General features: G+C 35.6%; 2 protein-coding genes across 2 annotated transcripts in view; both read left to right on the forward strand.

Annotated features, from left to right (window-relative positions):
• Positions 1 to 415: 415 nt before the first annotated feature.
• LOC123315175 (U1 small nuclear ribonucleoprotein C) lies at positions 416 to 1,413 on the forward strand. Its single transcript, XM_044900772.1, has 2 exons — positions 416 to 785; positions 1,073 to 1,413. The coding sequence occupies exons 1-2, from the start codon at positions 488 to 490 to the stop codon at positions 1,231 to 1,233; spliced, it is 459 nt and encodes a 152-aa protein (XP_044756707.1). The 5' UTR covers positions 416 to 487; the 3' UTR covers positions 1,234 to 1,413.
• Positions 1,414 to 4,069: 2,656 nt separating this feature from the next.
• LOC123315475 (muscarinic acetylcholine receptor DM1) overlaps positions 4,070 to 13,735 on the forward strand; it is a 32,802-nt gene continuing 23,136 nt past the window's right edge. Inside the window, exon 1 of the mRNA XM_044901171.1 lies at positions 4,070 to 4,206. The gene's annotated coding sequence lies outside the window, so the exon portion shown is untranslated. The remainder of the gene's footprint in view (positions 4,207 to 13,735) is intronic.

Below are 13,735 nucleotides of genomic sequence, written 5' to 3' on the forward strand. Positions count from 1 at the left end.
GTACTTTCTTCTTCTTCTCTGGAGATGGAGAGGATGAGAACAAGCATAGACAACAACCAAACCTGTCATCAGTGCTAACCAGAGGTTGCGTTCACAAACTTACTCAGAGCAAGCTCTGAGTAAGCTCTGATTACCCGAAGCGTTCACAAACGTACTTTTAGTTCCTCAGAGTATGCTCTCTGAGCATGACCATACTCATACTCTACTCTCGGAGTAAGTTTATGAACACACCCAGAGACAACCTGTCTCTTGTGTCAACTGTCAATGTTCTCTTCTAACCTAAGTTTATAAGAATAATTTCTATGGTTACCAGAAAGAAGAAAGAAGTAATGAAATATGAAAGTTGTTTGTTTCTTCTAAAAGAGTCAAAAGAGATAAGAGATAAAACTCTAATTTGTGTTTGTAACTGAGACTGCTGTACGTTGGTCTGCTAGTGAATAAATACTAATTACTTATTCATCTCATAGTAAACAATTATTTCATAAAAATGCCAAAATACTATTGTGATTATTGTGATACCTACTTAACCCACGATTCACCTAGTGTTCGTAAAACACACTGTACAGGTAGGAAACACAAGGATAACGTTAAATTTTATTATCAAAAATGGATGGAAGAACAAGCTCAACATTTAATTGATGCAACCACTGCCGCATTCAAGGCAGGAAAAATTGCCAACAATCCATTTGCAGCTCCAGGTAAAGGTGTAGCGATTCCTCCTCCTGCTCAGTTAATAGGACAAAGACCAGGAGGTCCTGGTGGTCCAAATATGATGCCCCCAGGTGGTAAGTATCTACAAAATTCGGTAAATGTATACTGTCGTTGCAACTTTTATTTTGCACAAGGTATAATACACAGCGTTGACTTTATATCCTGAACTCTGGGTGCCGAAATCCTTGGTTTGAACGAGGCTCTACGTATACTTGTGCTAATGTTCATTTTAATGCAAATATTATGTTTATCATTTTTTTAATTCAAGTTCGAATTATTAAGGGTAGTTTTCCTTTTTTTTATTCAACACAACATGATATTAGTTATCACGTTTCAGTAATCCAAAATAAAATTCTTTCAGCCATGGGACCTGGTGGCCCAATGCCCCCTATGATGATGGGGCCGCATGGACCAATGCCTCCAATGATGGGTATGAGGCCTGGTCCTCCTATGATGGGAGTGATGCCGATGGGACCTATGGGTCCAATGGGACCAGTTCGACCACCTGTGCAGATGAAATGAATTTTAGGCACTTGAAAAAATTTTGTATATAATTTCATTTTTTGATCCAATTTGAAATCATTCAAAACTTGTGCAAAGATAGATTACAACCTTCTGGGTAGAATGAATTCTGCAAATAAATTTTTTTATTATAATTACTAATATGTATTTATGTATGTTTCAATAGAACTTTGAAATAAACACTTTATTTCTTTTTCCTCCATGCATAGCAAACTGAAAAAGATGACAGTAATTCATTTAAAATCCCGAATTTTGCATAGTATTTTTTTCTAATTGCATGAAATATGCACATTCTTATATTATATATTCTGTATGCATATAAGCTAATTTGAGCTCGATAGCTTTATAATATCCCGTTCACAGGAAGGGTGTTATGAAGATTTTTTTTTATTAAAGTCGTTATGCAAATGATTTGAAAAATACATTTTTGCGGATTTTCAGAAACTGAAATTACAATAGAAAAAAAAACAAAATCGACAAAGAGTTAATCATATGAGAAAACAGTTGGAAGGAAAAAACAAATTCAATAGTAATATGGTGATATAAGTATAGAAATAGGTCTGCAGGGCATGGCCCCCACGCTTATTCTTGCCCTATCTAACTTTAACATTTAAAAACCCTTTGCCATTTTATGCAGAAATTTCAATTTGGAAGAGCAAATTACGTTACATCTAATTTTTAGCCAAACGTCAGGTTCAAGATTTACCATAGTGTTATTCGAATGTTACAAGTTTGAACTATAAAATATCTTCTCCAGGGGTTACTATGCCCACGTTCAAACTGCTCCGGTTATCGAAACCTCTTTGCATTTTGTCTTAATCAATGATTCGGCTAATTGCACAATGTAAATGAATACAATTTTCCAAATTCAATACAAATTCACAGACACTAGACTAAAAACACACTCATTATCTCTTTTATTGCGTCAAATAAGCCCAATGTCTTCCATAAAAACCGCTAATAACTACTGGAAATCTTAGTTTATAAAAAAGTTATGGCACTGCGAACATGGCATAATGTCCATTGCAATTCATAATATTGGAGGAACAATTTTATGTAACAGTTTTACTAGTTAAGTAAACAGGTCATACCATATTAACTGAAAGTTTTTGCGTATTTTACGACATAATTTTATAAGTATGTAGGTTTTAGTACCTTGGAATATGATGAATATTTCCGTATTTATCTCATAACAATCGATTTCAAGCGATTCAGAAGTAATTATACCGCTACCGCTGATATTAGTGATATAGTGATATTAGATATTAGTGATATTATCCTTTGGATATGTCCCTTTTGTGGTCCTTCACAACTTGTAATCCTACTTCATCGATAACTTCGACCAGGATAAACGCTTTCGTTAATGTATAATAAATGCACGTTTATTGCTGGGGACCGTAAGTTTACACATTACCTAACATAAAAGGTACATGATATCTTTCCTCAATTAGAAATATCGTTGGTACAGCACTAAATCCATTTTGAGCTAAATAACAAGATTGAGATGCTATTAGAAATCGTTGAACGATATTGAAATCTAACGATGTTTGCATGTGTAGCAATTTTAGCTTATTTTATTTCAATAAACTAACTGAACTGCTGTAGATGCGGTAAATGTATTAATTGATGCCTTACCATTTTGCGTTGAAAAATGAAACCGAGCATTCGCCATTTTGCAACTTACAGTGCTTATTGATGGAAAAAATTTCGCCGAAGGGGAAAGTATGGCTTGATTAGCATTATTCGGACTCTGCCTGAGAAAAATCAAACATCACTGACTGGTATGCAGAGTTTAAAAGTGGTCGTATAACCACCAATGTTGCACCACGCTTTTCAGGGCCAAAAAGAGGAACTGACACCGGAAAAGATCAAAAAAGTCTACAAAATCGTGAATTGAAGTTGCAGGAGAAAGCTAGCGCTCTAAAGATAACAAAGGAACGTGTGCGATTTGTTTTGAAAGAACATTTGTCCATGAGAAAGCTTTCCTCAAAGTGGATGTCGCGTTTGCGACATGTTGATGATTGCGAAAGCTATTCGCAGCTGTTTCGTCGGAATAAAAACGATTTTTTCCGTCGGCATGTTACCATAGATGAAGTGTGGATCCACCACAACACCTCAGGGTCAAATCGGCAGTCAGCTGAGTGAACTGCGGCTGGCGATGAACCACTTCCAAAGCGGCCATAAGCACAATAGTCGGCTGGCAAGCTTGGCTTTCGTATTTTGAGAAATTCGTTCATCGACTACCAATAAGACAATCAAAAGCGAATATTAGATCGTTATTGGTGCATTTAAAGGAAGAAATATCTAAAAAATGGCCACAAAATGAGAAAAAATTTTCACTGAGACAATGCAACATATGTAACAAATCGATGGCCAAATTGCAAGAAATGGACTTTGAATTAGTTCCGCATCCACGCTATTCTCCAGATTTAACCACTAGCGACTAATACCCGTTAGCAGAATCGTATCGGAATGTTGGAGAGACGTTGGATTGATTGTATCACTCTAGAAGGTAATTATGTTGATGAATAAAATGATTTTCCCTGAAAATTGTGTTTTCTTGGCTAGACCTTGGCGTGGGGTACCAACTCCTGGCCCGGCCCCAAGTGCTGTTAGGTAAATTCAGCCCTATCCGAACACTGACCTGACTCACCGACCCGAAGATCACCTATGCAACCTCCACCCGTATCTTCCACCACCGTGGTCCCAGCAGCATCCAGCATCAGGCTCTCTAAAATCGATGAGGCCATGCGCGGCCCAGGGTGTGTGTGGATACCGGGAGTGGGGCACCCGTGAGCGCTCCTCAATCTCGGCGCCTTCCCGGACAGTCCACGCCTATGGAGCCAGGTGCAGCTCGAACCCGCGTCGCGAAGAGCCCCAGGAGTCTGAGACGCCGTGCCGTGATGTGCTCGCTTTTGACGATGACGCCTGTACACACCGCGTGCCGATGGAGATCGCTATGTGAACACTGAGGTGAGTTATGTGACGACCATAGGTGTTTACCCGAAGCCAGAATCGAGAGAGATGATTTAGGATATTGGGATGCTGGGGTCTAGATCGAGCCGGGACAATTGGTTCAATCCACCCCAAATCCTACCGCCGAGAGCGCCCGAATTGCATTTCCCCAATTTCCCGTTGAATGATAACAGAAACAATGCATTCACTGTGACGATTTTAACTGAATGCAAGGGAGCAGGGATATCTGATCGTCTTTCTAGAGATGCATGGTCAATTCTCTCTCAATATGATTGAATACACAAGATCTGATGTCTCCTTTTAATCTTGTTTCGAAAAAACAGCTCTTTCTTCAGGTCCTGCTTATGAACAAACTTAGCTCATCACTTCTTCTGTACATAAACATTATCACAATTATTATTCGATTCAATACTCTTCAGTAGGGTTGATTCGCCTTCTCTAAGAAGTTCTTGTATCTTCTATCAGCTAATCAGTTATGACGTTCATTGATAATTGTCTGTTTTGTGTAAATATTTCAATGAAGTTGAAAAAAAATGGAACTATACCTACATGTTGGTAGGACAACTAACTGTTGATTGCTTAGTATGAAGTTTACAAAATACTTATTACACGCTATAAGTAGCATTTATTTCACTTCAATACCTACAGTCAACATTAAGTCGATGAATAGTGTGGGGTAGTGGGAAAAATTATCGATACTACAATTTATGTCAGTTCTCCACACATTTTTAGTTCAAGATTATTAAGTAACTGCTAAAAACATTGAAAGTTACGTCCAGAATGGAAAGTCATCAGATAGCATATGTTTTTCTAATCGTCACATGTTAGGACGAACGTAAATCCACTTAAGACATTGAAAATGTTTCTCAAAATCAACTTTCCATTCAGATATGGGCAAATGGACAGGGACCACATTCTTCTTCTACTTTTTTCGACACACCAAATTTTTCATTAGGTCCTCCAAGTGAAACAATATTAAGAAAACACTTTTTCACCACGATTGCACCAACACATGTTATGCGAATAAGAATATGATCAAAATGATTAGACTGAAATTAAGAGGACAACTGCTGACCGCAGAGCCTTAGATTTACCATGTAAAATTAATAGAAGTATATTTTTAATTATCATAATTCATACAGTCGAACCTGCACACCTCTGAAAAACAACTTGAGTCGAACTTGAAAACAGACAAGAACTAATTCTTGCGACATCCTGTAGTTTGAGCTACGAACATTTTTGTTCAAAATTACTAAGAAAGAACAATGAAAATTAATACCCAAAATCAGACGTGTTCTGTTAGCAATCATACATTTCTTCTCCCCTAATATGCGTCATCATATGATATGTTTTTCCTTTGCCTATTGGCACATGTTTAGAAGAGTGTAACTTATCGGAGATTCGAGAATTACACAATAAATTATTTAACCACTACATGTTTCGCTATCACAATAGCATCTTCAGGTGGTTGAAGGTAAACTCACCTACGCGAAAATGATACTGTTGTGAAACAGGCGAACGTGTATTGGTTGAATAACTCATCCTAGTGAAAATCAGGTAGTTGAGGTTATTTATTATGGGTTTTCACTAAGTTCAACTCGAATTAAATCTTTTCTATTCCATACACATCATCCGCAAAGGAGGCAATTTTTCCTGCTTGCTGATGAAACCGAGGATGAAACAGAACGATTTCTGTTTAAAATCCCCAAAATTTCAACTGATCTTCACTTGTGTTCGATATTGAATTCATAAGATATTCGTTGTTGTATCTAGTAAATGAAGTAACTTTTGCCCTCCTTTTTTTTTTCAAATAAATTCACATGAATATACATAATATATTAGACACCCATTGTACGAATTATGAACTGTGCGACCGAATCCTTCGCCATTTTGCAAAGGACAATACACGATATTGACATCGTAAATGAATAGTTGCGATTCCTTGTCAAAAATACTGTGATCCTTCCTATCAGTTTTATTTAGCAGCCCCTGGTCAAATATCGCTTACTGAATATGGTACCTGTGAAGCAATTTTTATCTTCTTGGAAACCAGCAAACTGGCAGAAATTCTATGGAATCACGATAGCAATAAAAGTTGTTCATGTTACCACCCTACATTTATTTGCAAGGGAAAGAAGGAGCCCCTCTCAATATTTGTTTGGCTAGAAAATTTTGTCCTTATTCACATTACAGCATTGAAAAATTGATTTTTGATAGTAAAATTGCTTCTCAGGTGCTGTATCTAAGCAGGAGCTGTAAATATTTTTTGCGACAGACCCACACTATGTTTTGACGATAATCAAATGTTTTCACACTTATCCATTTACACCCTGTATATTCCCCATTTCTAATGAAGACAGAATGAAACTTATACCAGGTTTTGATGCCAATCAAAAGCTTCAAAATACAGGGAAAATCTCACTAATATCGATTGTCCAGTTCATAATGAAATTACAAACAATAAACATTTCAGTAGTTTTTGAATAAACAAACAGATAAACTTCTGTTATAGTTTCATAATAATAATTCTCTTTTCGATACTGGTACGAAGTGCCATTAATACCTATTCCAATAAGTAAAAACTTCATTGAAGTCGTAAAAGTACATAGGTCATATTTATATGCTCTTTAAGGAATCTAGAATTATCGACAGAATTACCTATCTGAAAACCATAGCTTTAATTGAACTAACTTCTTTGAGTTCTTTGAGATGCTCTTTCCTCTGTCGGTTCTTCAGGGCCGTTTACCAATAGCCATAATAATAACGAACCTCTATTACGTCGAGAAACCATGAGAAGAAGTTCTATCTATCTATAGAGTCAAAGGGAAAGTATGAAAACCAAGCTCTATTCATATTCCTTCAACAGAAGAAAGATCAGCATTCACTGATGACGTTGACGTCGCTGGCGTATGAAACTGTTCACGCTATCGAACTTATTGTCCTCTTCGGTTTCGAACTGAATACTCCTAACAGTATTGTTTTGTGATCTTGTCCCATTTTCTGACGTTTAGTTCTGATAGCATACACGTGATATGAAAACGTGGAAACGTATAATAATGAGGTATTGTTCCTTAGAAATTCAATTCAGTGAAAGAGGAGTCAGTCCGTATGCTTGCTTTCGGTTCAAATGCTGTTTGAAATTCGATTTTCAGACATTTCAATACGACACGTTCATTGCACAATGAACAAAATATTGATGGATTGGACAATGAACGAAATATCAATAATATTCAGGGTTTGAATCAATAGTTGCCAAAAAATTGGGTTGATTCCTCGACAAATAGTGGGTCTTTCATTTAAAAATTTTTTGAGCAGCCCCTATACACAGCTCTCTAAAGATGAAAAAACCTGAAAAGCATTCTATGGAAGCGAGAAGAAGGCAATCAAAAAATTTGGTGGTGGTTTCCCCATAACTTCGAAGATACCTAATTTCAGCCTTTACGAGTCACGCTACGTACCTGTTTATAAATTAATTTTAGTCAGAAAATCCGTTGATTTGAGCTTGAAATTACATGAGATTTTGTTTGTACAGTATAGATCAAGGTTCTACCCTTGCAATTAGAGGGGAACAACATCTTTTCTTCGGCTTTTAAGAAAAAATTATTATTGCTTCTCAGCTTTTGCAAATACACATCACATACTGTTGATGCAAGTAGTTGGGGAGCCGAAGAGGGAAATTCGGGATTTACTTGAGCGTGTCAGATTAATATAAGGGGACATACCTTGGACCCAAAAATTAGACCTGTATATAGGGGGAATTGTCTAGGACAGCCTGTCAGAATAATGAAAAAAATACGATCATTGTACATACTCTAGCCTGTCAGATTAAGATATATGTGGTTAATTATATGTTGAAAAGTATATATGTATTTTCTTAATCTGACAATTTGAGCGTGACGAAAATGTGTGGTAGGGCATCAAAGTTGCAAAAAAAAAACGTCACTTGTACATTCTCGGGCGCGATGGCGTTTTTTCTTGCTTTGAAGCTAATGATTCAATAATAACGGAAAAAATACAATCTGACAGTCTTAGAAAGCCGAAACAAAAAAGATTGGCCATAAAAGTCACAAAAATCAGTTTTTTTGGATTATCTCCTATCCTGGTCTTCAAATTGTTTTCGCATTCATTATAAAAGTTGGAGGGCATAACATTTTCTACAAATTTTGTCGTAAGCAATTTTTTCTACGTTCAAACGTTTTTGAGATATATGGCGATTAATGCGAGGTGTTTAGCGATACATGCTGAAGCGAAAATTCACTCGTTGGAAAATAGTAGGTACATTCTAAACTTAGAACATGTTCCAAGATTCTAAGGTTCAGTCAGAGACTAATTTCGAAATTGTCATCATAGAAATACTTTGTAATTTTGACAATTGGTTGAATGCAGATTAGACTGCGATTCTACATTGACCTTGCCCTTTCGCATGTGTGGCTAAGCTCCTCGCCTTTATCGCCTTCTAACTCGAGAACGGTTAAGAGTATGTAAAATTGTTTCAGACAAAAGTAGTGTAGAATTTTTTTATCTACAACTTTCATAATGAATACAAAAAAGATTAGAGGTACAGGCAGGGAAATTTTCGAAAAAAAAAGCATTTTCAAACGATTATTTTTTACAGTTTCAAAGGACCGCTGTGACCTTGAAAAGTAGCTTCCTTTGGGTCCAATTAACATATTCTCCAAAAATCTGACACGCTGGAATTTTTTTTAACCATTTTCAACTCTTCCGTACGGCCAGTCCCACCGCGCAAACTGTTAGATAAGCATGTATTCATTATCAGGGATACGTAGGTCATATACAGTATCTTAATCTGACACGCTCGAGTATGTACACCTGACGATTTTTTTTTTACATCCTTGGGACCCTGCAGACGCTTTCCCCACCGCTGAAAGTTCATACATCATAGAACCTTTCTTCTTTCTACCATCTAATCTTCAAAATCCAATAGGTTTCCACGACGCTCGAGTAAATCCCGATTTAGCATCTTCGGCTCCCCAACTAAAGTGGATGAAATTCAGGCTTTAGGCTAGACTAGTTTATTTTTCTCAGGATCGTGTCGAAAAAGTTGATGTTCAATAATTTCATATTTTAGAAATAATGAACCTCTGCATGATTTTAGAGGGTTTTTGGGATTCAGAGCAAAGCAGGTTTTTTGTAACAAAAATGAAATTGCCGATTCGAAAAGTAGCAAGAAGATACGACAGAATTGCTGCATATGGAAGTACGATAGCGTGGGGTCCAATGAATAGAATTTTCCCCGATCCCTTAACACCCCTATTCCATCCTAATTGTTTTAGCTGTGAAAACGAGCTAAACCTGATTACAGTTACAAGCGTTCGCGACAAATTCCGAAGCCAACAGGTTTTCGGTATATCTAACAACAGATGAGAGTTATGAATTATGGGAGGGCCTGTGCTGGATCGATAAAATTATTATGGACATACAGTTGAAAAACTGGGCATTTCGACAGTTGCGGGGGTGTTACTTTATGATACATGCAGGGTGGGATGGGTACATGGTCCATAATTTGGTTTCTATCTAAGCTATTGACTTGATTTTTTTTTTCTCAAATAATAGGTCCTACAATGATCAATAATAAAAATTTTCATTCATACAGGGTGTTTTCAAAGGTGTGTTTTTTTTTTGACAGAAGGTAGAACCCATCAAAATAAGTCGTTTAACCAAAAATTGTCAATATAAAATATCCAAGATGGCTGAGATGCAACCCATAGAAGTTCGACAAAATTTCATTGAATTTCAAGTACGGGACTGTGGAAAGTGACTCCGGCATCGCAAAAACGAAACAATACATAAATATATCGCTGGACAATGAATGGTTCAGTACCAAGTTCGTCGGATTAGATGCATCAGGTGATTTTTGACAGAATCATAATTGTTGTATCGTGCAATTTAGAGTGAAAAAAAATTTAGAAAATCGAGGCAGTTTCTTGAAATTTTTTATGTTAGTTATGTTAAAAAAGTGATATCGATGTTTCCACATTTCATCCCATTTTTACGACGATTGTTGGAATGTTCGAACAAGAAGATTGTGATGCCCATTGTGTCACTAGGTATCGAAATGAGTCATTTCATAAAACCGTTTAAGGTACTAAAAAATAATGAGAACAATTCGGCAATCCTAAGTTTCCATTTTCATTACCACGTAAATATCGAACAAGCCAATATCCTAAACGAAACCTCATCGATCATCGATGTTTCATCTTTACGATATATTTTTAAAAGACTCCAATTTTTCGGATGCAAAGCAGAATTGTAGGATATTTTTTGAATTTTGCACAATATGGAAAAATGTGGATGGTTTTCAGGAAATCTATAAGATCGATGTAGTAAAATTTAGAGAATTATGAAACATTTTTTTGATATTGTAATAGAGAGTACTTACATCACAAAAAAAATTCTACTAATCTTTACATGAACGGGAAACAGTGATTAACATGCGAAATATATTTTGAGGAAAAGCTACTTATACATGTTCAAATAGAGGCGGCTATCATATTCTACACAAGCTCCCAATCTTCTTGTAAAAGAATGTCTAACTCGGGCAAGTATTGATCAATCAATTGGGAGGTAGTCAAAATACCTCAGCATCAGATATTCGAAGTACCAATTGCAAATTACATTTTTCTAATTGTCACTTATAAAGTAACACATTGAAATTCATTAAGGTGCGTTTTGAAATTTTTTACTTTTCGTAACTTGTAATTTGAAAAAATATAGTGTGAAACACGTTGGTAAACACTATTTTTCATAAATCACGTTTTTTGACAAACTGCCTTCGCTCCTTATGCAGAAATACGCTTTTTACGAAAAATAATGCTTTTTCCAACTGGTTGCACAAATAACTATTTTGAGGAGCAACTGGATTAAACATACTAAATATGTATTCGTGTTTCAAATACTGCCCAACCCTGTTCCCACCCAAAAATAAAATGTGGAGAACTTAAATTTAATCGAAACTAAACGAAATACCCTCTCGTAACCCTATCCTTGTATAGGATAAGATGCCAAGGCCGACATTATTCGACCTTTCATTTCCAGCGCTTTCAGACTTTTATTTACTGAGAAGAATGAAGTTCTGGAGAGGGCGGTCAAATGGCACCATGATATTATGTTCCATTCAACGACGAGGAAATTTCAACAACATATTCTATGAACTAAATCGCTTTTTTTGCCGTTGAGTGGGCGTGGAGTGCTTTGAGTGGATTTTAAACGTGACGGAAGTTCCTCTGCTTTGTTTTCTGAATAAGATTAATGGAATGTGGGAATTAGATCAAGAGGTGTACGTGAAGAATGTGGAGATATGTTATCTTCCTGGAAAAGTTCAGTGGAAACTTGTTGAAGGCATTTTCAGCTGCTCTATGCATGTAGCATTTTCAATTATTCTATCAGAGGTCTGATCGTGAAAACTTCAATTTGGGGTTGTTTAACACTAAAACCCCTTATAGGATTTGATTCAAAACATGTATGAACAATTTCACGCTACCAAAAGCCTCCGTTTCATTTTGGTTCTACGAATTCTCTTTATGTATTGCTAACTTATTGCTCTTCGAAATTGAGTAAAAAATTTTTTATTGAATATCTTGTATTAGCAGAATAAAATGAAAATCCAAACCATATTTTACTGCTGCTGCTTGACTATATAACATCTCTGAATTTAAGGGAAGAGATTCTGAGTAAAAAGATTTTAAACAGTTTTAAAAAAAGAAGTCTGATGCAGAAAAGTTTCTTATTGTATTTGTCTTTTTGATTCAATTTGAATTACCTATGAACAATTTTCTACCATCGGAAATTTTCGATGCAAAACATCAGTAAGATGTGAATTTTTTCACCTTTCCATAATAAAATTTTGACTGGATATACCTAACTCACGAAACATAACATTTAATTAGCGTTTGCTTACCGCCAAATTTGCTTTTTCTGAATTGTTCCATGAAAAAGATGTGCTCCTTATTTCGATGTGTAATAGAAAAAGGATTGAAAAAAATTGTATGAATGAAATGACAGCACTTCCGGAAATCCTTTGCAATACATTAGAATATACCATGAATATTCCCCAAATATCAGAACTTAAATTTCTTTTCAGGCGTAACTTTTATATTCCTTCTTTCTAACCTAACCTAACCAAACCTAACCTAATCTAACCTAACCGATTATTGTGGCCAACCTACTGCTTTTATGAAAGTGAATGGACTATATGACCAAGCAGAGTACACTTAAAATAAGAAACTAATTGAAAATGCTCCTACCCCAGAAGAATTGAATTTCTCGAATAAATTGAAAAGTTATGGTCATATCAGGTTCATAATCTTCTAATTTCACGATCGTCTCTGTCATTTGCTAACTTATTGAAATAAACTCATTAATACGTATGTACTGTGTTCTTTTTATATCATACAGGCTTTTTAAATGTGAGGTTATGTATGGGGGTGAAGTATTTTTAAAATGCATTTTATGGGTATCAGTAAACCTAGAGATTATTGTCAATAAATCAGTTTTATTCCCAAACTTCCTGATTTATGTGTAGGGACGTGCATTTACTGCTTTAGAGTTGTAAGTGTCAATAATTCTGAAATGTAACTAATTTCCATGGTGGAAATTACATTTTAAGTATAAACTTCTGGGGCATGTGTTTCCATACGACCTCGTAATTAAATATCGATCAATACAGGGATTCCGTACGTAGATGAGTTGTCCCAAACGTCAAAAGCTGGGCTCAATTCATTATTGTCTGATTTATATGAACCGATATGAAACATGAGCGGAGATATATGGTTTGAATGTTACATGATATTAGTCTGGTCAGATATGTAATCATCGAATAAAAGAGCTGGTATGACGTCTAGATTAAATCTCAAAAAGAGAAAAGCAACAATATTATAAAAAATTTGAAATCAAACGAAAGAAAAAATTTACAATTATTACCGAGGATGTCGTTCTTCAATACTATTGTTGAATGGGACAGAATGATGAAGGCACCTATATCAGGTGTTCCCACATAAAACATAATTGTGATAATGTATTTCTTCTTCCAAATATGGTTGAATTTGAAAATAAAATATGCAAATCGCCTATTTATGTTAATTTTGAATAATTTTTACTTTTTTCTTGAGAAGAAAGGTGGATGTGTACCAAAATCTTGGGTGTAGATGAATAGAATAAAAAAAATATTGAATGTAATTCCTAGTCGAAAAATCGTGTGGGTGTCTGCTATAACAGCTCCCTAAAGATGGCACCTGAAAAGCAATTTTTGTTTTTTTCTTGGATGTCAGAAAACTGACTGAAATGAAATTGAGCGGGAAGTCTCCTATTATTGCAAGGGGTGAAAAAAACACCTCTAATTTGTTTGTTGTTGAATCTTTTCCTTAATCATATTATACCACTGAAAAATAAAAATTTTATAGCTTAATTTAGTTTGAACAAATGAGGTCTCTTGCTATAAGTATTGGTTCCAGAGAAAAAAATATTTATCAACGTTGAGTGTGTCGTATAGGCTGGAATTATTTTCCAA

This window comes from Coccinella septempunctata, chromosome 6, assembly GCF_907165205.1.
Source record: "Coccinella septempunctata chromosome 6, icCocSept1.1, whole genome shotgun sequence".
In the NCBI taxonomy this organism is placed as follows: Eukaryota; Metazoa; Arthropoda; class Insecta; order Coleoptera; family Coccinellidae; genus Coccinella; species Coccinella septempunctata.

Coding starts and splice junctions, on each gene's coding strand:
- LOC123315175 (XM_044900772.1), top strand. CDS start 488: ATGCCAAAATACTATTGTGATTATTGTGATACCTACTTAACCCACGAT. Junction 786..1,072: donor AAATATGATGCCCCCAGGTG/GTAAGTATCTAC, acceptor AAATTCTTTCAG/CCATGGGACCTGGTGGCCCA.